Below are 25,262 nucleotides of genomic sequence, written 5' to 3' on the forward strand. Positions count from 1 at the left end.
AGCTTCTCGAGGGTTGGTGGTTCTTTCCGGGGATTTCCCGGGTTCTTCCTCCACCATTAATACTGGCCACCATGTATAGCCTATCATGTGCTGAAAAATGGCATTAAACCCTACAGCAGCAACAGCAGTAACTAATTACCCTTGCAAGTGACAGAACCAGGTATTGAACTCAGAACAACATAAATGCAAGCTGGAAACACTGCTGCCTTTCTGTACACTACTAAATGGAAAGGATCTGAAGGTAGCGCACTTTAAGATGTTTCTTTATGGAATTAACTGATCTTTTAGATAAACATAAAAGAGGTGAGAAAACTTCTAGAAGTATAGATTAAAAACAACTTTTCTTTTTTGCAGGAATTTATTTCCATTTGGTATATTATTGTGAAATTATCATATGATTACATATGGAATGGATCAAATATTCAAACTAGTGTCATAATTAAATACAAAAATAGAAAATATATTATTCTCACGTAGAAAACACCTTCATTTAAAGCTTGAATTAAAAAATTGTACAGATCTGGTAGTTGCACCCATCAAAAGTTAATCTGACTCCATTTTTGTACATCAGGTGCTCACTTCTGGAAGGAAAAAAATGTTTGTGTAATTAAAACCTTGAACTTTAAAACAAGAACTCTGCAAAAAGCCATGTCTTGTCTGCGTGCTTCAACGCTATATGATCCAGAAGGTTAATGGTCAGAATCAGATTAACTTCATTGAGTCAATGTTTTGTACTTTTTTGGTTCAAGTATTAATTTATGAAGTAGTTATTAAGTTTTGTGGGTTATACAATCTTCAATTACCAAGAGACAACAATCCACGTCATTCCACATAGTCCTTTGGCATATATAGGTTGCTTAAACATTATCTATCGATCTGTAATCTGATTGGAGCAAGCTAAAGAAAACCAGTCCAATCAGGTTGTTCATTATATTAACTAAGAGGATACAGTTGACATCATATATCCCACATGTCCCAAGTTCAAAGTTTCATGCACATGTTTTCTTAACAATTAAGGAATGCATCAAATTTGCCTTAACAAATGAATATCTCATCAGGTAACAAGTATTCTCATTGATCAAGTGATTTCATTTGCTACAGGAAGTGATATTTTTGATCCACATGAGGCATGTACAATATGCTGTTTTAGCTTGCTACATATGCAACGGGTCGATGTGGAACGAAGTGGATCACTGACCCATGGACAGTAAAGATGGGGTTAATACATGCATTAATTTAAAAGAAATGGAGTTTCATGTGAAGGTCACTCTGACCTTTTTTGTGGTGAGTAGCATTCCTCAAAATGTACGAATCCAAAAAATGTCAAGCCTGTAGAGTTCCAAAGGAGAAAAAAATGTAAACATCTGCATGGAGGATATTATCATAAAAATGACCATAAAATTAAAAAAGTTTTGGGAAGTAGACATGTCTGTGCATAACAAATCAAATATGCTCCTACCGTGAAGAAATGTAAATTACTAAGATACAACAACCCTTATTTTTCATTTATTTAAATGACAGGACTAATTAAATTAATAACAAGGTACAGTGCAACCCAGCTAAAACGTGCCCTGTGATAAAGCGAATTTGGATATAACGCAGTTGTGGCATGGCACCTGAAATTTCTTATATTCATTCACACATGAAAAAATATGATTTTTTTTCAAAGTATGTAAAATAGTGAATAAAAAATGTGTTATCATTTTGGGGAAGAGATCATGTATGAATTTGAACATAATACGATCGTGGCATGTTTCCTGAAATTTCAAATACATGTATGTGTATATCTCTCATACCTGGAAAAAATACTTTTTTTAATGTACAAGAAATAGTGTGCAAAATGTTTATTATCATTTTGGGGAAGAGTTCACGTATGAACTCGATTATAATATGATTGTGGTGTGGCTTCTGAAATTGAACAATTTCACCAGGTTCTTGAAGTGTTATGCCAAAATAAACATTATTGGAAATGTTACTTATTACTGATCCATGAGTACAGCCAACAAGTTGTCTTTGTGATTGTCTTCAATTAATTCTTTATACAATCATTGCTCTCACAATAGCCAACATGTGTTTCTTCTTTAACGGCATATACAACTAAGCAGCAGACAATGCAGTGGTTGATAAAAGATCAAAAAACGAAAGCCACCAATATGTTAACTGGGCTTGGCAGTGTTATTAGACGCAATCACTTGACCAGTAAATAATCTCCACTTTATTAGCTGAAAATGGTATGAAATTGTACATGCGTTTAAAGTCTTTATAAAGTATTTTTCACATGTTTCTTTCGATATTCACAAAATATGAAACAAAAATTAAATGCACACTGAAAGCATGTGTTGTTTGTTAATTATTCTTGCTGTAGTCATTCAACTGAATAGGTGTACAAGTGTTATATATTGGGGATTTACAATGGATAAAGTTACAAGGAAACGCATATGAGAAAATTTTGGTGGTATGAAATGTGTACAGACACCGTTCATAGACCCTGGAACGTGCTTCGTCTTTCTTAAACTAATTTTGCTGTTAATTTTTCTCATTGAATTCAGACACATAATGATCTGCGACAAAATTATTGAATAGTTTAAATATGTATGCAATTTTTGCATTGGAATTACATGCATTGTGGATTCACTGCATGCCACGACAGTACGATATCAGACGGTAAGTAAATGGTGTTAATACTCTGAACATGCTATATATTAGATGTTGAATTCAGACACAATGATCTGTGACAATATTAAATATTTTAAATCTGTGCAATTTTTCAATGGAATTACATATTTTATGGAGGAACTGCATGCCACGACGGCACGATAGTAAATGGTATTGATACCCTATTCATAATATACAATAGACATAAATAAACGTATATGTGCCAATGGGTTGTTCTCTGAAAAAGTAAAATACTGTAAAAACCTGCATTAATGCAACCCCACTATTAATGCGATCCAATTTCTGGACCCCAATTATCGCATTATAGCGGGGTTCCACTGTATCTTCCTTAAGTTTTTTTCCCAAAGAAGATCAACTTATAAACATGTTGATGCTTGAAAGGAAGTAAACAATTGATTGAAAATACTTTGTCCTTATCAGCAAACAAAACTAATGACAATGGCACTGTTCTTGAAGTTTTCTTGTCAAGGAACATTCTGGAAGTTTAAGTCATTATGTAAAATTTTAACCAAGTTTCCATAGATCCTGCTGTCTCACTGTGTTCTGATGTATCCGACTCGAATGCTCTTTGACACAAAACATGAACATTGTTGATGTAAATGACTTTGGTGCATCAGCAAAAGTGATGCCTACGTCTCACCACATTAATGCAGGCATTACAAAAAGCTATACAACTTTCAAAATAAAGCAGGATTGAATGACCAAAGGAAGATGTAATGTTTGATTTTAAATGACAGAAAATGTTTTAAAATAATTATGTGCCATCTTGTAGCAATGCCAATTACTTGTGAACTTCTTATACTCTCCTGTCGCAGGCTTTGGTATGTAGAATGTGCTCAGTCCACCATTTGCTTCTGTACGAAGTGTTCAGTATCACTTGTGTGAGGTATCTAAAAGTCCTCGTGTATGTTTTTGTGAGGTGTCTAATAGTTCTCCATAAAACTATGTTCAAGATCCGTGGTCTAGAACTTGAGTTATTATGCAAAAAGCATTTTTTTTTCAGTAAAGCCACCTTGACCTTTGACCCCAAAATCAATAGACTTCTTCCTTACTGTAAGTGCATGCCATCAACAAAGTCCTGGTCTGTAATGTGGAGCTAATGTTATTATACAAAAGCCATTTTGCTTCTTACAGTCACAGTGACCTTAATCATTGAACCCCAGATCAAATAGCCTCTTTATTACCCACTGTGTAAATCATTCATAAGTTTTGGTTAAGGTCAAGGACTGAAACTGAGTGTAGAAACCATTATTCTTTGTATTTTATTACCAATGATTTTGACCTTCAGACCCCTAATTCAATACATGTTGGCCATGCCCAAAATGCATGCTGATCCAGGTCTGTTGCATAGAAATAATTTAGTGACCTTAACCTTTGACCTTAAATTTAGTAAACATTTTCCTTACTCACAGTGCAAGCTATCCACAAAGCTTAGTCCAGGTATGTAAAAGAACTAATGCTATTTTGTGCAAACCATTTTGTTGAGATAATTTTATTGGAAAATGAGACAACTTTTCTGCTCGCATTACCAGCATGTGGATATTTGATTTTTCTTGTAGAAAGGCAAAACACAGACTCCTATTTGCCTAATCTTAAAAAGATCATGATTAAGATTGCTAAATGAAAGCTGAATATATTACTCCATACTGTAGAAAATGGTGGGTAGTGCATGTTAAATTGAAACTGACATGAAGTTCACAGCTTTTTGATAAATCATATTTAGAGTCCCTCAAGGGGATTGATGTTCTACTGGCCAAAAATTATTTCCAGGAATTAAAGAGAATACCATTTCTTCAATTTGCAATTGTTGATTGTTGAAACCATCTGATATTTTTGAGCAATAACACATTAAAGTTTAGGAGCACTAGCAATAACTCATTTGTGCAACTCATGGGTAACTGACTAACAGCAGCTAGGTCATCTCATATACGCTGAGCATTGTCTGTTCATTGTAGAGAACCTAGAATATTTTGCACAAAAGGTTCAATATTTTTTGGAGATTTTAATCTCACCTTGAATACATTTTTATACCATGCCTTGGAAAAGGGAGCCATGTGCCATTCCCAGGCACACACAAGGAGCTGACCTGGGAAGGTATTGAACCCATGACATGTGGATTACAAGTTTGATGTTCTACCAAATGAGCTAATATGGCTAAAATTTAGGTTCTTAGTTGGTGATTGTCATGTGGGAAGATTGAAATGGTAATGAAAATTGCAGTCTTAAGGAATCAACCAGTGCAAACGTTTTGATGGGTTTGACTCTGTTGAAGCTTTAGTTGTATTTGCTTATGATGGATTATTCTTTGATTTTAGGGTCAGTACATGTAGGCACATGTACTGACCCTAAAAGGGAGGCAACTTCAACTTTACACAAATTTGTGAATACTGCAAGTTAATCTGTAGTAAAAATCTCAGTCGTCAGTTTATTGATTTTAATTTACTTTTTTTTAAGATCTTATATCCATAAATATGATGAATATTTTTGGTAGGACAATCAAGAATAAAATTCTCAAGTATCAATAAAAATTGTTTATGCCACGCCAGTCTTTCCCCACGACTGCTGACCAAAATTTGAGCCCTTCTTTCCTGTCTCAATCCTGACCTGTCCCCCAGTTTGTGGACTCCATCACTTGTGAGTTACAAAGGGAGAGGTGAATCAGGCATGAATTGTTACAAAGCTATGACAATTTATTATATGACATACTCACTTGCCCCTTCTACTTCTGGGTCAAAGTCCAGGTCATACAAAATTGCATTAAGGCTTTGGTTCAACTTTTTTATTTACTAATATTTGCTGAAGGTCATGATGAATTCCTTATTAAACATGACATTAACCATTATGAAAAAAAGATTATTTATCCTTCTGTATGCTCACTTGCCACTAAGACCTTGATGTCAAGTTTATGGTTTTGTTTCAAGTTTTGAATTTGCTTGTATTTCTTTAACTCCTTGATGGATTTTCTTTGTACTATGGATGAATCACTGTGATGCTAAGACAGTTCATTCAGTGACATATGCTTGCAACTTTCACTTAAGGGCACAGTCAGAAAATTTGCATTAAGGTTAGTATCCAGTTTTTTTATCTGTTTATAAATTGTTCTCTCACTCCTTTGATTCTGAAATTAAGGCCAAAGCATGGTAAAAATATTAACATGAAGATTTTGGTAAATGTTTTTTTGATGGTGTTTTTTGTTGCTCATATATCCAAAACCAATTCAGGGATTTTGTTCATACATTGGATACACCACTGTTTTGGTTTAGGATCAACAAGTGGGTCCTGACCATCTCGCTCATTCTTCTTTTACTCGCATTGACCAGGTCCTTTAAATCTCACCATTCAACAGGTTTCTACCATACCCTGTGTAAGATATCTGCAAAAAGGCTTCCTCCTTACCCCAAGTGTAAGCCATCAACTGAGTTTGATAAATGTGACAAAAGGAGAACTTTAATTATTGTACAGAAATCATTTAGCTTTTTCATTAACTGTGACCCTGATCTTTTTAAGCACCAAACTGAGAGGTATTTCCTTCGTGCAAGCTATTTACATTTTATGGTGGTGGTACATGCTGTAGAAATGAAGGGTCATATAAGAATAAACTTCAAAATAATGGCAGACCTACAAAAAGATAATCTGAGATCAATTCAAGTTAAAAATATATGAACCAAAACAATTGGGGATTGTGAAATACTAGGCTTTGTCTATGCACTTGCTATTATATTGTGTGCATACTGTAGATTCAGTCATGACCTTTTTGAGACACTTAATACCTACAAAGTCATCAATGTTAAAATTAAAATCTCTAAGACAGAGATTGTTATGCATTATATATGTACAGTCAATTTGAGCTTGCATAGACATTTTTAAAGATACTGAGGAAAATAATAGAAAATATATTTGAATCAGATTACAATGAATATATTAAACAGTTTATAAAAAAACCCAACTGCAAATGGCATAGACCCAGATCTGCACAGATGTCAGATCCTAATGATGTGAAATAGGAATGTCACATGACCCAGATCTACACAGATGACAACTCCTGCAGATGTGAAATATGAATCTCAGATGACCCAGATCTACACAGATGACAACTCCTGCAGATGTGAAATATGAATCTCAGATGACCCAGATCTGCACAGATGCCAACTCCTGCAGATGTGAAATATGAATGTCACATGACCCAGATCTACACAGATGACAACTCCTGCAGATGTGAAATAGGAATGTCACATGACCCAGATCTACACAGATGCCAGCTCCTGCAATGTGAAATATGAATCTCAGATGACCCAGATCTGCACAGATGCCAACTCCTGCAGATGTGAAATATGAATGTCACATGACCCAGATCTACACAGATGCCAACTCCTGCAGATGTGAAATATGAATCTCAGATGACCCAGATCTGCACAGATGCCAACTCCTGCAGATGTGAAATATGAATGTCACATGACCCAGATCTACACAGATGCCAACTCCTGCAGATGTGAAATATGAATCTCAGATGACCCAGATCTGCACAGATGCCAACTCCTGCAGATGTGAAATATGAATGTCACATGACCCAGATCTACACAGATGCCAACTCCTGCAGATGTGAAATATGAATGTCACATGACCCAGATCTACACAGATGCCAACTCCTGCAGATGTGAAATATGAATCTCATGACCCAGATCTGCACAGATGCCAACTCCTGCAGATGTGAAATATGAATGTCACATGACCCTGATCTACACAGATGCCAACTCCTGCAGATGTGAAAAATGAATGTCACATGACTCAGATCTACACAGATGCCAACTCCTGCAGATGTAAAATATGACTCTCAGATGACCCTGATCTACACAGATGTTAACTCCAACTGTTGTGAAATGTGAATGTCAGCTGACACAGATCTGCACAGATGCCAGTCCCTACTGATGTGGGATAGAAATGTCACATGACACAGATGCCAATCCCTACTGATGTGGGATAGAAATGTCAGTTTTAAAAAAAGTTGGATCCATAATATGGAATATGATTACTTTAAATTTGTATTCAACATGATATCTCACTAATTAAAAGAAATTTCCTTCCATATGTCATGCTGAAGTCTGTTTGGAAAAAAAAAGACCTTGGTGCCATGGCACTTATACAAAATTGACGCTTTGCATATCCTGTAGTCATTGCATTCATCCAAACTTGATGTTTTGCATATCCTGCAGTCATGGCATTCATCCAAACCTGATGCTTTGCATATCCTGTAGTCATGGCATTCAACAAAACCTGATGCTTTGCATATCCTGTAGTCATGGCATTCAACCAAACCTGATGCTTTGCATATCCTGTAGTCATGGCATTCAACCAAACCTGATGCTTTGCATATCCTGTAGTCATGGCATTCAACCAAACCTGATGCTTTGCATATCCTGTAGTCATGGCATTCATCCAAAACCTGATACTTTGCGTATCCTGTAGTCATGGCATTCATTCAAACTTGATGCTATGCATATCCTGTTAGCATTAGAATTTTTGTAGCATGTCAAGTTTTCAATGAGATATTATCCTCATTTGTTTGACATCTTTGAATTTTCTCAGCTAGATCAAGGCATGAAGCAGACATGATTGATGACTGGACAATATTCATTGTCTTCTGAGTTATAAGCGCATTGCCAAACTTTAATTAAAAAAAATTACAATTAGACATTACAAGCATTTTAGTGATGTACGTACACCGGTATTCATGTTGCAATTCACCTATGCAAAATATTTGAGCACAAAATCTGAATCTTATACAAGTGAACATAATGGCATAATTTTGAGGTTAAAAACATTGATGGTTCATTCAAAATTACAATGGCTGGCACATGTGATTCTGCCACTGTATTGCATACTGGCAATTCTGGGTCCTGTGGCATAACCATTACTTACTGATTTATTATGCAATTGGAGATCTGGTTCTATGCATTTCACAACTGGGTATGGGTTTTATGTCGGTATATTCGATACATGTATTTTAAGAGCACAATGTGATAAAAAAGCAAAAAGCATTAGAGCATTCATCCTCTGTACCAAGTTCATGTGAGAAAAAAGTCTGCTTTCATAATTTCATCATTTCCAAACCAATAAGTTTTGATTTTTGTTTGAACAAAGAACTTTTTGATTATCAGGAACTATTCAAAATGGTGTTAATTAAATAATATCCACTATCTCCAGTAGCCATTTGTTTTAAGGGTAAGGTTTGTTTTTTTCTTTATGATTCTGTCAATATTTACAACATGTTGCCATGGATAATTCATAGAGGAATTATTTTACTTTTTTTCATGGAATTCTGCAAACTTTGAGCAAGAAAAGTTTTAAATGTCACCCTTTAAATCTTCTTACCCTTTCTTCATTAACAGACTCATTGTTCTGAATTTTCTATTTAAGTTCAGTTTCTTCACACAACATTTAAATCTTTCCTGACATTTTTTGTTCCTAAATGGACTAAAACTTAAACGTGTGTTATTTCTGTATCTGATTTTGACTTTGTTGTCATGTTTTGATTCTCATGTATCAAAGGATGTTCAACTGTTGCATTCTGTCGAACAAGAGGTCTTCGTTTTGCACTGGTGCTTTGGTGAATATTTAAGGGTGGTTGTATTAGTGCTTTTCCTGCTTTTGCATCTTTATCATCATTTTTATCATATTTGGGCTTTGTATCCACACGTTTTAACTTTGGTCTACAGTCTTTCTTCCACAGTTTCTCATCACTTTCGATATCTTTTTCTGGGCTCCAAACCTGTCCAGGACTTGCCGGCGGAGAAATCTGAAAATCTTCAGCCTCTATAGTTCCTGTATCTGATAATTCTTGAGCTTGTCCATTACTTAAGGGAGGTAACTGTCCAATAACAACCTCATTTGTAATAAATGAAAATGTCAGAGATGGTACTTTGATGGAAAGTGATGTTCCTGCCAATTGCTGTGAATGGACCATTGACCTATCAAAATCTGAACTTTGCTCTATTATTTCTTTTTTGGACTCATCTGTAAATACTAAGGGACTGTTACTCTTTGACCTCTCGGACCCTGTATTTCCAAAAATTTGATCTTTGTTGCCACTGTCATCTGCTATTTCCTCATTGGAAGATTGAATGTTTTGGAAGCCCGTCACAACCTCGTATTTACGATCAACAACTCCTTCAAGCACACCAGGTGAAGAAATCATTATTTCAGGCACATTATCTTGCATCAGCTGTACCAGCTGACCAAGGTAGTGATAACAGTATGTATACTCCACCTGTAAAAAGAAAACATGGAGTAAATAAAACAAACTATGGTTTTAAATCTGAATATTGACTACACAAATTTGCTCAGAAATCTTGCTGATATTTTCAAGAGGAACATCAAGAACATGCTTTCATGTAACATAATAGTCCTCAGCACCAGCTTCAACAAATACAATAATTCAACAGCTGGGCATCATTCTTTGTGGAATATTAACTCTTCAAATTAAAGAACACAAAGCTTCAGGTTATGAAGGAGGGCAATTCTAAAACAAATTTTTTTATATCTGCAAACCTGAGAAACGTACCACTTTAAATTTGATATAACTGAGGGTAGGTGCTAAGTGTTAACCTCATATAATTTGGTACTAGTCGAACATGACATTGGCTATATTAAATGTAATTGGCTATATTTAAATGTAACTGGCTATATTTAAATGTAATTGGCGCTATATTTAAATGTAATTGGCTATATTTAAATGTAATTGGCTATATTAAATGTAATTGGCTATATTTAAATGTAATTGGCTATATTTAAATGTAATTGGCTATATTTAAATGTAATTGGCGCTATATTTAAATGTAATTGGCTATATTTAAATGTAATTGACTATATTTAAATGTAATTGGCTATATTTAAATGTAATTGGCGCTATATTTAAATGTAATTGGCTATATTTAAATGTAATTGGCTATATTTAAATGTAATTGGCTATATTTAAATGTAAGACTGCATACCAAATGAAGACAATACTATTGTCACAATAGTAGTTGTCAAGTTGTTTGGAATTTTAAGGTTTAGAGTGAACACTTTGAATGTTAATACATGCAGCTACATTAATCTGCTTTACAGAACCTTTACCATTAGAATACTGCAGTTCAAATTCAGTGTTGCATCAAAGCAGGTCCAGGACATTACAAAATGTAGGCCATCAATTGCACAATAGGCAAAGGTATTAAATTCAACATCAAATATAAATACCTGCAGGAAACAACCAAAAAACCCACAACAAAACAGCAAAAACCTGAATCATTTGTATTTTGTTAGCAGATAACATGTTTATGTACCTGTGATTAATCCCTATTGCTAACATTGTAAAAATGACGTGTTATGGCAATTTTGCCGATGCTACAAAAAAAGCAATAACAAGAGTCCCTCAAAGAGTCTACTGTCCAAAAGAATTTCTACGAATTCAAGATAATAGATCATTTTTTTCTTTTCAACTGCTGAATATTGAATTCATCCCTGATACCCTTTAGTGAAAACATTTTCAAATGAGCCACTCTGGCAAACAGTGGATGTAAGATTGTCAGCAACTTCATTTAATTTAGGATAAAGAAGACACCATTTGAAGACTTTTGGTGTAAACCCCATGTTGATGTGGCCATCTATTCATGAAAATTATTGACACTGTCAACATGTTCTTTGTGGTAGCCAGATTTGAGGTCAAATTGGTACCATTTTCATTCAAGACCAACTAAGCATGTTCATTTTCTGGTGAAAACTCCATGTTGATATCACATCTTATTTATAGGAAAAATAGCAAATAACAAGATGCCTACCATGGTGACCATGTTGAATGTTAGATCAGCATCATTAAAATTTAGCTAGCATAAAAATTGTGGTGAAAACCCGCTGTTGATATGACTTTCCATTTAATGGGAGCTGAGACAAAATTTTCAAAATGGCCACAGTGGCAGCCATACTGTCTATTAAATCAGCATACCGGTATTGTTTATTTACAACCAGACACCATCATAAGTTTTTGGTGAAAACCCATTCTGATATAATTTTCTGTTCAGAAGGAGTAGCTATAACAATATTTTCAAGATGGCTGCTGTGGGTACCATTTCCATTTAGGAGTAACTAAACATCATAAGAAGTCTTTTAGTGGAAACCCCATGTTTTTGTTATGACCATCCATTCTGGTGGAGTAGTGGTAACAATATTTGTAAGATCACCTCTGTTGTGGCCATATTGGATGTCCAGGTGGTAACATTTTGATTTGAGACCAACTAGATATCATAAGAAGTCTTTCTGGTGAAAACCCCAGTCTGATTAGACTTTTTGTTTGGGATAAATAGTGATAAGATTTTCAAGATGGCTGCCACTGCAGTTATACTGGATGTCAGATTAGTACCAATTTTTATGTATAAAAAGTAGTGTAGTGAAAACCCAGTGTTGGTATGATCATCCATTCTGGATGAGTAGTTGTAAAATGAATTGCACCATTTGTATTTAGGACCAACTAGATATCATAAAAGTCTGGTGAAAACCTCATGCTAATATGACTAGATATCATAAAAGTCTGGTGAAAACCTCATGCTAATATGACTAGATATCATAAAAAGTCTGGTGAAAACCTCATGCTAATATGACTAGATATCATAAAAAGTCTGGTGAAAACCTCATGCTAATATGACTAGATATCATAAAAAGTCTGGTGAAAACCTCATGCTAATATGACTTTCTGTTCTGAGAGGAGAGGTAGTGATAAAAAGATTTTCAAGAATACTGCCATTGCAGTTATATGACCTTCTGTTCAGGAGAAGACTCTGCTTATTTATTTTCTTTAATTATTTCATTTACCCGATCCTGCTTCACTTCACTTTTTCAAACTTCATTCTTATAAATAAACAATTTTTTCCTTTCCCTTTCTTTATGGTTTCTGAATATTGTCCTGGTGCTCTTTTCTTGGCCTTTCTTTCACTGTAAAGATGAGCCAGTGATGCATTCTCCTCAAGCTCTACTATTTCAATATTTTCCCCTTGTTTTAAGTACTTCCACTTTTGTTACAAACTCCAATAATTTGAATGACTTAACTTTGCAGTTTACTGCGATATCAATATAACCATCCAACCAAATCCATGAAAACTTGTTTTTCACATTACCATCCAATTCCCAAGTCCTGGCATCATCTGATCAATTAGAGTTCCAATAAACACATTATAAATTGATGACATAACAGAGAAAACAAAGTGATTCCAATTACTTTAGACTGATACTGAATATTCATTATCCGGAAACAACAAAATTGTTAAATGCATCAAACCATTCATGCAATTACTATGCCAAATCATTGAAGAAAAACAAAGTGATTCCAGTTAGATTAGACTGGCATCAAAAATTCATCATTAGGAAATACACAGCTGATAATATGTTTAAAACTATGACTAGACTAGGAAATGTCCAGTAAACTGGTGCTCAATCAGCTGACCCTACCCCCCCCAATTTTCTCAACAAATTTCCATCAATCTCAGAAATAACCCAGATGACCATGGAAATCGCAGAAATCCACAAATTTATGTGAAATTCTCATCCATGAAATAATGTATATATTCATGTATAAGCTTGTTCTCATATAAGCCAACCCTTGAAACTGAATAAGCAAAACTTTAAAAAGTGAATGACATGAGCTGACCCGTAAGTCCAGCCATATTTAAAAATATTGTTACTGACTGGACATCTTTTTAAATAATGACAAAGAAGTCTTGAAAAGTTTTAAATTTTCATTATTACAACTGTCTTGGTCAGAAACTGGTATTGTAACTGCTCTTTTGGATTTAGTACACAGATTTGATGCTGTTTGGGAGTTACTTTTCTGCCTGAAATTTTTATTTTTTGTCTGGAAAATTTATGGAAAAGGTCTGGAATGTGCTTTTAAATTTGTGGTAGAAACCCCAGGTAAAGCAGGTCTTGGGGGTCAGGTTAGGCATGTGATCTTGTCTTTGGTGATCTGCATTACCAATATATACAGGTTACAGTCAACAAGTAAACTTAAAACTTTTCAAGTTTAGACCTTGTCCCACAGAAAAGTCAACCTCCCCTCTCCCAGGGTTTTATGTTTTACTAAATTATTTGGCTTTTACAAGAATATTTACAGTTAAATAGCATGTGCTATGATGTCAAAGAAACTTACAAAAAGCCTCTTTTACAAGATGGGATATTTCCATTGTGGGTGGTGGTGGTGGTTATGAATTGCTCCTGCAAATGGTAATTGGTTGCCACTGGCAGCCAGAATGGCTTGTATCGAGATATAGCATGGGGCATTGAAATGTGATTGAATTGAAAAGTGGTAGTGGCATCCAACTGATCTTGTATGTAGTAAAGCATTACTAATATCCTTTTTCACTACACCATTTCTGGGAAACACCACCTGGGATCTTGCTGAATACCTGGTCAAACATGTTGGCTGATAAATTTCAGATCTAGCACTCATTGCAAGCTGGATATCTATGAAGCCATGATCTTGACAATTTCCACTGTAGCAGATTTTCGCAATTGAACAAGACTTACCTAAGTCGCAGTTTGATTGGGATTTTATGAACCTGTAAGGGCCTGAGGGATCACATGAGATGGAATTGGTCACATGATGAGTCAGTCTTTAGAGCATGATCAGCTTGGATGCCTCAGAGAACAACAATAGGGTGGGTTATGCATGAAGATAATTAATTTGCATATGGGTGGGCATGTGATCCCTCAGGCACTTACAGGTTCATAAAATCCCAATCAAACTGCGACTTTGGTAAGTCTTGTTTAATTGTGAAGTTTTATTTCCCTTGTACGTGCCTCGGGATTCCATGAGATTTCAGGGATTATGCATCCAAGCACAACAATGAAGAAAAAATAAAGTAAAATCTATATTTGTTGTTGTTGTTCTAGGGTTTAACACCATTTTTCAGCACAAGATAGGCTATACATGGCGGCCAGTATAACTGGTGGAGGAAGAACCTTGGAAAACCCAGGGAAGAACCACCGACCCACGAGAAGCTACTGGTAGGCTTTCCCACATACCGATGCTAGCTGAGCCTTGGACTCGAACCCATGCAGACAGAGGTGAGATGGCAGTGATCCGGAATGGTGAGCACTTTAGACCACTAAGCCACTCGGGGCTCCTATCTATATTTGTGATACTAGATAAAACTATCAAGAACAATTTATAAGCATCTGAGATTGAATCATATTTTGTTATAGCTGTGACTTCCAAAGCACATCACTGCTGAAATCTAAGCAAACCAATACAGGTTTATGATAGAAACATGTGGAAAGTGCAATCATTACTCTTTCCCACAGACTTAATAATAGTACATGTATGCAAAGACAGTTTCATTTTAGCTGCAGCAGTGCTTGATACAGCCTTAGTGCTGTGAGCCCCAAAAATGGATGTATCAATTCCTGCCTCCTTCATAACAGTCTTGATCTATAGCTATGGTGCTTTTACCAACAGCTCTAAAAATAGGCTGTGTGGTTATCAATCATTTTTTTCTCATTTCCCCAAAGGGAAGAAGTTCTACTGATGTATTCTTGTAAGGTTTCAACTATACATATTTTTTTATCATGATACGCAGAAAAAGTCATTTGTGATAGATGTTGCCTATGTTTACTTTGCTTCAAAAGGTCCATAATTCTGACAACAACTCTATCAGAAAAATTGTAATATCATCAATATTTATGACATGCAAAGTTTGGCATCTCTGACCACTAAGTAAGGTCAACAGAATCATTAGTTTCTGAGTCACTTGTTTCAAAGAAATGTTCCCCAAGGGATATAAAGTTTCCAGATGTTTAAGCACAGTCCTTACATCCAAGGTTATGCCATATCTTGGCAAACATGGCCTATGTAGAAAAACTCCTCTCAAAAATCTTTTTATGAGCACATTATTACCTAGGTCAACACTGCTACTCAATTTCACCAAACTAGACATAGCAGATCTGGCAGTGTTGATGGAGCTGTAATCTAAACCAGAGTCAAAGAGCTCTGTCAGGAAAGCCACAACCAAATTTACAGGTGGATCAAGGGGATCCATATGTTTCCCAACTGAAAAGGGCAACCATTTCTGGAGATTTGTCCAATATTGTTTCCTTGTAGATTCCCTCCATGAGTTGAGTATGATGCTAGCAGCATGTCCTGATATGCCTTTATGGACCAAGGCTTTCCTGATAAGCGAAATACAGCTAGCCAGGTTTTCTGCAGTTGATCTTTCTTGAGTGGAGGTCAAGGTCAACAGGAACCAAATCTGTGGAAGAATGTACGATTGCTGAATAATTTGTCACAAAAGGCAGGGAAACCAGGGCTGTGTTGTCCACAATGAAGTTACAAGAACCACTTCTGCACAATTGTCTATTATCTTCTGAAGAACACATCCCACCTGGCTAAGAGGTGGGAACATATATAAAATTAATGGCCCATGGATGTGGGTCTGGTCTATATGAAACTTATTTGTGAATTTGATGATTCAATCTTGAGGCAAACATATCAATATCAAACAGTCCAAATATTGCATGAATTTTATTAAAGATTGCTTTGTTTAACATCCACTCTGCATCATCATTAAAATTCCTAGATAGGTGATCTGCTTCTACATTATTCTTCCCAGGAAGATGGCAAGCATTCAACCAAACTGAATATCACGGGCCATTTGGTTTAATAATCTCTTCCTACCTCCCATTTTGGTAATGTAGGCAACAGCTACAGTATTATCCATGAAGATCCTAATGTTTAAGTTATATTTGTATCCACAAAGCATCTTCAACGTCAGGAGCAGGCCTGCAATTCTAAAACATTGATGTGGCTCATTTTCTCAGTACTACTCCAGCAACCACCAGTTTTAACATCGTCTATCTCATTTACCCCTCCCCATCCTATAATAGAACTGTCACTTTTGATAATAATGTCTGGGTTACCTCTGCAAATAGGCTTAAAACTGATTTTAATATTTTGGATCCACCATTTAATTGTATCTTTAGCATGCTGGAAAGAGAAATCATGCATCAATTGTCTGTATGCATTTTCTGTAATCTGTCTTTCTCCCTTTCCAAAGGTTTGCAGTAGAGAGGAGCATATTCAAAGCCTGGCTCACTAGCAACCATTGTGCCTATTTATTGTGCTAATTCATGAATAGTCAAATGTTTCACAAAACTCAATCAATGCCTATGCCTTTCCCTTGGTCAATCTAACCATCATATTTACCGAATTAATGAGAAATCCCACAAAGCTGATAGTTTGTGTAGGTTGCAAAATGGATTTAGTTGGTGTAATGTAAATCCTAAATCATCCAATAATACAGCAGTATGGTACACATTGTTCTGACACTCTGAGTATGTTGAACCTAGAAGAAGACTATCATCCAAATAGACAACATTGAGATAACCCATCTTATGCAAGGAAGAAAAAACAGGCTTCATTATTTTGGTGTATACTCGTGGTGCAGATGCCAGTCGATTTGGTAACCAGGTGTACTGATAAAAATGTCCTTTCCAGTGAAAATATTTGTGAAAAGCAATGTCAACTGTTAGTAATATGCATCTTTCAGGTCAATAGAAGCAAAATAAGAATCTTTGTGAACCATGGTCAATACTGTTTTTAATGTCTCCATTTTAAAATGGTGATGTACCACATGTGCATTGAAAGCGTGCAGGTTAAGAATAACCCAGATGCTCCCATCATGCTTTTCTTTAGTGAAAATGTTAAACAAATACTTTACACAGGCAAAGTTTATTCTCTCCAATACTACCTTTTACAGCAGCTCATCAATTTCAGTTGTAATTACAGTGGATTCTTCGTCAGAGAATTTTCTCTGTTTTGGAATACAAGTTTGGACTGGGTTGCTATCAAGTTTGAGTCTATAACCTTTCAGATTAGATAAAATCCATGCATCAGAGATTATCTTCTGCCATTTTTTAGCACACCTACTAACTTTACCAGCATTTTTTTTTCTGGCTTATCATATAAGGCTGGGAAAGAAACTGTGCTCTCTTGAATGGGAAAACTGCTACTTACAGTTTTTGTGGAAAATGCAACACTGCCTCTGTTCACAAATCTTGACAGGGGTTGTAAGGTCTCCTTGTTTTGAGGTTCTGTGGTCCCCATTGGTATGGTTGCCATTGATAGGGCTGGGACCTGGCCCCCATTTTGAATAAAAAAGACTTGGGTCCTGCTTGAGCACCTTTATAATTTGAGTATCTTCCAGTGTTTGAAGCTGAAAGCTTTCCAGACACTTTGTTCCCCATTTGCTGAGCATATGCAATATTTTTAACTTTTGTAGACAGATCATCTCCAAACAGGATGTCTATTACCTTATTTTGGGGTTCATCAGTTCTTTCCTCTTATAAGACAGGTCACAAAACGCAGAAGAAAGCATCTGCCATACATCACCAGCATCTGCAAGCAGTTTATTTACGTCTGCAAGTATACAGTCTAACTTATTATGTGGTAATTCATCCATGACCCTGAGAAGGGGAGCACTAGCTTTAGTAACAGTTCCATGGAACTTTTGGAGCTTGGCATCCATTTGTTTTGTAGCTTTGTTCAATTTTGCCCAAATTTTGGGATTTACTTTAGGCATACTTAAATTTTGTCAATTTTGTGGCCTTAAATATTTTTCACTCAAGTGCTTAAATTTATCTTCTGCTATCTGAGCCCTGAATGCTGCATTCACAACTTTGGCTAAGCTCTCCTGAATGGGCGGCACACAACGTTCGTGCACTTCATAAAAGTCAGAGAGTGAATTCTTTCAGGATGTCGTTTCCTTCAGTTTCTGAGGGTAAATTTGGTGGTGATGTTACTAAGTTTTAAAGGTCATGCTCAAAGTCATCAACATCTTTCTCACTTCCTGAACAGGTGTTAGAAAGATAACTTCCCTCGTTATGCTGAATTGTTTCTGTCCATGCACATTTCTCTGCCGGTCCATCAAATCATGACATATCAGCCATAGGTTTTTCGCTAAGACTGTCAAATTGCAACTTCAAAGATGTTACCATAGCTGATAAATTTGTCAATAATTCAAGCCGACAGTCCCACATCACTTGATTGTGTGTTGCTTGTTGTTCAATAAGTCATATGGGCACCGCCATTGTTGTGCAGACGTCACATTTTCTGTCACCGACTCTCTCAAGATTTCACAGTCATGTGATGAACTTGTTGTTGGCAATGGTGTTGTCCCCTAATCTGTAGATGCAAGATTTCTCCTTGATTTTGATGCCACTACAGGGCTATCATTTTGCATAGTTGTTCCCCCTTGGGAATCATTGGGTTTTGTTGTAACCGTGATGGAGAAATCTTTGGCATTATCACCTAAACGCTGCTTGGCTCTATTTTGCAATATTTCTTGCAATAGCCCATACCCTGTATTGACAGGATACCAATTCTGCCATTATGCAGAGCTGTGCAAGAGATGATACTCAAAAATGATGAAATAATGAAGTACGGTACAGTTATGACTGTATAAGGCCTTTAAAACAGCAGAAGAAGTTTCTGCCCCATGCTAATTTCAAATTTGCATGAAAGTTCAGCTGTAAATTACTGAAATCATGAAATTTTAAAAGCTCAAGAAAAACACAAAGTACTGACTCCTTGACACTAGAACATTCACTGACTCATCATGTGACTAATTCCATCTCACGGAATCCTGAGTCACTTACAGGGGAAATAATCTTTGATTATAGGTGCAGCACATGACCAATTACAACAACAGTGTTCATTCCAGGTATGGAAAAAGTGTGGCAAAAGGGACCCTACCAGGTTAAAAAGTGGAGCAAGTCAGAAAATACTGGTGTTGTAAATATATATAACCTGTTTCTTGCTTATTGCAAACATTTCAAACATATCTCATTATCAGCCTTCCATGTCTCAAGCCTTCCATACCTGGATTTGAATTTCTCATGCATGAGTAAGAATTCCCCATTAGAATTTACTTTTGGATATTTGAGTGAACAGTTTTTCCTCCCTGTATGATATTAACATGGAGCAGTGTTTTTACTTTTGTACCCATCATCATTAACCATGTGTTCTAAATTGATGACCAAGCTCTTCAAAATCATTGAGCAGCCAATGAAATTGATTGCCTTATACCTTTTTGACAATGAATGCATTATATCTCTAATCCAGTTTAAAATACACTCATTTTTATTGGTCTAAAATCAATGATAATGATCTTTCATCTTTCATTTGGGGGCTCTTTTTCTGCACCCTACATATGGCATAGAGGCAACTTTCTTGTGCCAAAGATGAAAAAGAAAAACGAAAAGTAAAAAATAATGTTCAGTAGCACTATAATTCAGCTTAAAATGTCTGCAACAGAATTCTGAAAGATATCAAAGAATTAAAAGCAAAGTACAATATGGTAATGCAGTTTGTACCTTGGGATTGTCCCAAAGATCAATCTCCACATTGACATTATCAATCAATCATAACAATGGATGTCACATTAGGAATTAATTGTTGTGGCAGCTATAAATATTTTATAGCACAATTATCCCACAGGACTAAAGATTTTGCAATATACCATAAATTATGCAAAACCAAACTGCAAATTGGAACTGGATGGAACATTGGAATACCTCTGAAATCAAGAATGAAATGAATTCATGGCTAGTTTAACTAGATATTAGATATGAAAAAAAATTCTGTACATAAAAAAATGCAGCTGAATAACATTCTTATTTAAACGGTATGTATTTTCCACGAAATCTGTGTATTGCCATTTCTGCTTAAAGTCTTCAAAAGGCTAGATCTATGACCATAAAACATGTCTGTGTATGTATGGAAATTGCATGTTCTTTTTTAGTGACAGATGGAAAACTTTACCACATTAGGAATGAGCTGTGGCCTATTATGACAGATGGAAAACTTTACCACGTTAGGAATGAGCTGTGGCCTATTATGACAGATGGAAAACTTTACCACATTAGGAATGAGCTGTGGCCTATTATGCTTCACAATCCTGACTGTATTAAATATGTCCACTTCTTGCTCTGAGACCAGCTGATCACAGCAGTTTTTCAGCACACAGTAGATGCCACATTTGCTGTATCCATCCCTGTAGAGAATGAGTTATTACTGTAAAATATGACAATTTACTAAGATATTTCAAGGTACAAGATAAATCACTGATATTGTTTCTTGTCCAATAACCATGTATAACAAACATTTTCATTTTGTCTTTTCATAGGAATGGAATGAAGGATTTGTTGTTGCTATTTACTTAATGCCAATTTGTCAGTACATGCTAGGCTATATATCATGGCCAGTAGAACTCAGAAAAACACGGGGGGGGGGGGGAGCCTGTGACTGATCCATGGCAGGATACCATCAAGCTTTCTCAACTATCTATACAGACATAGGTGAGATGGCTGTGTTTGGTAAAGGCAAGTGCTTTAGACTACTTAACCACCTGGGGCCCAGCTTGGAAGGATGGAGATCTCTCCAAAGTTTATGGCATGCTGCCAACTCACTTGTTCCCCTCCCCCCAGAAGAGTTTTTTAAAATTATATTAATGAACTTTTAAATATAGCTCTACTGGCCTTTAATTATTATCATCTCTTTGATCATGTGTAATACAGCACACTACCCAAACACTCCATATCATGAGTACTCTCAATACTTTGATTAATCTTTTACATGGCTATTAATTCATTTGATATTTTACTGGAAATAAATGGCATGACACTATTATATATTGCTCATGCAGTCCTATTTATACATTGTATTTTTCTGATCAAGATTCACTCTAGATTCTTTTTGTTTTCTTTAAAACTTACTGACACCAATTTTTATTCAAGATATGTATTTTATTTTAAAAATGCCATCACCTTGAAACAATACAAACTGGACTCAGTGGATTGGTCCGTTCCTGCCAGTCGTCAAGGCAACCCATCATGTAAATGAAAGACTTGGTGGAACTGGGACCCTTGTTTTGATGCCAGGATGTGTAATGGAACATTTTTAAAATGGTCTGGTCTAAAGAAACAAAATCTCCAAATGGAAAACCAGATAGTGTCTGTAAATATGAAATGAACAATCATTAGAAAACTGCTTGGCTGTTATTGTACAAGAATAATATTAACGAATTTTAAGTAATTTATGGTTGTGTGTGTATATATATATATATATATATATATATATATATATATATATATATATATATATATATATATATATATATTTAACAATTTTGGTAGACTTAACTTATGGAGGTCTTCTTAAAAATAATATCTTAGTAATAACATCAATTAGGATGCACTCTTGTGAACGATACCCGTAATCACTAGAACAAATACAAGGTATTAATTATTAAATTATAACCAAAATTGCATTCTTAACTTTTAACCATATAAATAAACGTTATTTAACTTCTCAGGCTATTGGATGATCTTATGCTTATACCCATGATTAGCAGTGTTCCAATGACGTACCTGAAAAATCTTTTGACCGCAATACTCTGACAGTTATGTCCATCAGATTGTTTTAATTAGAAACATTCTATTTGGCTTGTGATATTTGTAACTATAACACACTGAAAGAACAAAAGGCCCAAGTGGACTTGATATTGCTCACCTAGTATTGAACGTATGTCAGCTTCCTGTTGTTGTTGATGTTTGGGTTTAAAACCATTTTTCTTCACATTGTAGGCTATAAATGGTGACCAGTATAACTGGTGGTGGAAGAACCAAGGAAAATCCTGGTAAGAACCACTGACCACAGGAAACTATTGGCAAGTTGGTCTAGCTAAAGAATTGAACCCATGTGGACAGGTGATTGTTGTTGTCGTTGTTGTGGGGTTTAATGCCATTTTTCAGCACACGATAGGCTATACATGGTGGCCAGTATTAATGGTGGAGGAAGAACCCAGGAAAACTCTGGAAAGAACCACCGACCCACGAGAAGCTACTGGCAAGCTTTCTCACATACCCACATTGGCTGAATCCTAGACTTGAACTGCCGCAGACAGAGGTGAGATGGCAGTGATCCGTAACGAAGAGCGCTTTAGACCACTCAGCCACTCGGGGCCCCTGTGGACAGGTGAGGTTGCTGTGATCAGACAGGGCAAGTGCTTTAGACCACTCAGTCACCCGAGGCCCCTTGACAGCTTGTGAATGCAAGTTAATACATGTATTGCTACTGGAGGGGAAAGAAGAGCCTGGAGCTCTTAGTTGCTTCACTGTTGAATAATGGCATTGTTATTCTTTAATACACCATATATAAATGATTTAAGTCATTTATGTCATTAGGATTTTCCCAGCCTTAGAAACCACCATCTTATAGAATACACTCAGTATTACAACTGGAGTTACCCTGTTGAGCCAGCCTGGCATCCTGGCTCTGTCTGTAACCACACAGGATCTTGCTTCTGGAGTCATAACTTGGAAACCAGTTTTTACCTGTTCAAGTTACACAACTTGTACTGTCTCCTGGAATTCTCCCAGCCCCTAAGGACATGATTCTAATTCACAACTTTGAAATTCTTTATGTGGTGTTTTAAAAGAATTTTAGTAAAAGCAGTCATATTTGTTGGCAGGTTGGCATCATTTGTATCAACTTAAAAGCCCTTCCCACAATAATGTTGCCTGCAGAGTTTGCTCAATTTCAGTATAGCTGTATTTTTTTATATAAAAAAAAGAAGTTACTTAACAGATTTTCTATTTTTAGTGCTGGTAGCTATAATTGATGGCAAATTGGCAAATCTGAACACCGGTATTACCAGAATGCTTTGGTCAATTTTTTCAAGGAATTTTCTTAGAAAAAGTAATTTCAAATTGAATCTGTTTTTAGCAATGGCTGCCATGTTTGTACTAATTTGAAAGAATTTTATGCTAGGATGTTTCAATAAAATCTGGTAAAATTATGTCGAGCAGTTTTGGAAATAGTGTGCATGTGTGTGTGTGATTTGAATTTTTAATGTAGCTTTAAAAATTTTCAGTATCATCACTATGATGTTTGCAGTGTGGCAGTATATAGTGATGTCTAGCAATGGGGCATCATGTCACATTAACCTGACACCAGGCTGACCAGTCCTTGCACTAACCTCTTAACGCTGAGCACCAAGCAAGGCAGCTGCTAATATCATTTTTATGTCTTTGGTATGACTTAGCTGGGGTTTAAACCCGCTAACTCCTACAGACTCTCTTACCACTTAGGCCACCGGTGCAGTCTTTGTAATATTGTTTTAAAAAAAAATCTTCTTTTTTAGTACCTGTAATTACAGCTATATTTCTGTTTTCATTAACAGAAGCCAGGATGCTTTCTTTCAAATTTGATGTTTTTAAGAAGATTTAATAACAGCTGGGAATGGATGGCACATGACTGACAAAAGACAATAAAGACAATGCACAATGGACTTAAGACCATACCATAGGCTCACTTTTAAGCCTCATAGCCTTGTGAGCTAAAAATGAACCAGCAGGTCAATCAAATTATTGCCCAAATACATGTCTCCTGAACTACCAGAATAAACAAAGCCAAGAAAGTAATAAAAATAGTAAGCTTTCTTTTTCACATATTAATTATTATCTTGAAATGTTTGACAACAGGAATGTAAATGGTCAAAAAAATTTGATCCAAGACATAATCATAGTATTAATAACATTTTCTGAATTCTGGGTTTGAATTTCTGCAAAAGTCACAAGGTGGTGAATTCTGAGTAAGGACATATTTTTTGCTAGCATTGTATTTACATTAAGTTATTGTATATACTTATGTAAAAATCTGTTCCAAGTGCAAATAACATAGAACCCTGATCTGTCATTGCATAATGCACTGGTAGATCAATCATTTGTTACATATATTTAATTTGTATTGTGTTATAATAGGCCATTGTCGATAATTGAGGGCAGGTGTCTGGGCCTACCTGACTAATGTAACTTTTTGTTGTAAACATATTTACTTGGATCCAAGTTCAGGACATTGGTTTTCCCCTTGGACATTCCTGGACTCCCTGAATTTGTCATATTCTTTGCTACAATTTTTAGTAAAAGGCCTGACTTTATTTACAAAATAGAATGTTCTGGAATTAACTTTTGACCATCAACCTGGTCCTCTTATTGTGTCTTAGGTTTTAATATTAAGTTGTTAACATCAGAATTATTCATTCCTATCTTAACATATGTAGTGGAATCAGTCTTCTAGTTGTGTTCAATTTGGAGAGGATTTATTTATTAAAATTATTAATTAGAATTACAGTGTTCATTGATAATTTTGGACTAAACACTGTTTCTAGATTACTGTGAATTCATTTAACTCATTCGGCCCCAGAAGTTTTTGTCGTTTTTGCCTGAAATGTGCGTAGGAAAGACATTTGGGGGGCTATTTCTGAATACATCATAATACAGCTGTTTTCAACAGATTTTCCATGAGAATAATGCTTATTTGTATTAGAAACATCATTTTCCATTGGTTATTTTGCTTGTGCATGAACAGAAGGGTAAAAGTTGGAGTTCTTTTTTTTTTTTTTTTGCTTAATGGACCCATCATTTTCATATGGAGACCACAATTTATTCCAAATGCCCACCTTATCCTAGTTTTTGCAAAGATTCACCTGTCTGTATGCAGTTAAGACTGG

The 25,262-nt window shown here is 35.7% G+C and overlaps 1 protein-coding gene across 4 annotated transcripts in view; it reads right to left on the reverse strand.

The window, feature by feature from the left end:
* Positions 1 to 339: 339 nt before the first annotated feature.
* The window catches only part of LOC149807722 (receptor-type tyrosine-protein phosphatase epsilon-like), a 294,518-nt gene continuing 269,595 nt past the window's right edge, over positions 340 to 25,262 (reverse strand). For 3 of the 4 annotated variants that reach the window (XM_089969775.1, XM_089969765.1, XM_089969790.1), the window contains 3 exons: positions 21,517 to 21,704; positions 20,513 to 20,744; positions 340 to 9,940 (listed from right to left, as the gene is read on the reverse strand). In XM_089969775.1, coding sequence (XP_089825901.1) covers positions 9,155 to 9,940; positions 20,513 to 20,744; positions 21,517 to 21,704 — 1,206 coding nt within the window. In that variant the 3' untranslated portion in view covers positions 340 to 9,154. The remainder of the gene's footprint in view (positions 9,941 to 20,512; positions 20,745 to 21,516; positions 21,705 to 25,262) is intronic. The other variant, XM_089969783.1, reaches the window with a different exon arrangement.

Source organism: Sinohyriopsis cumingii, chromosome 1 (assembly GCF_028554795.1).
Source record: "Sinohyriopsis cumingii isolate HCF-2022 chromosome 1, ASM2855479v2, whole genome shotgun sequence".
Lineage (NCBI taxonomy): Eukaryota > Metazoa > Mollusca > Bivalvia > Unionida > Unionidae > Sinohyriopsis > Sinohyriopsis cumingii.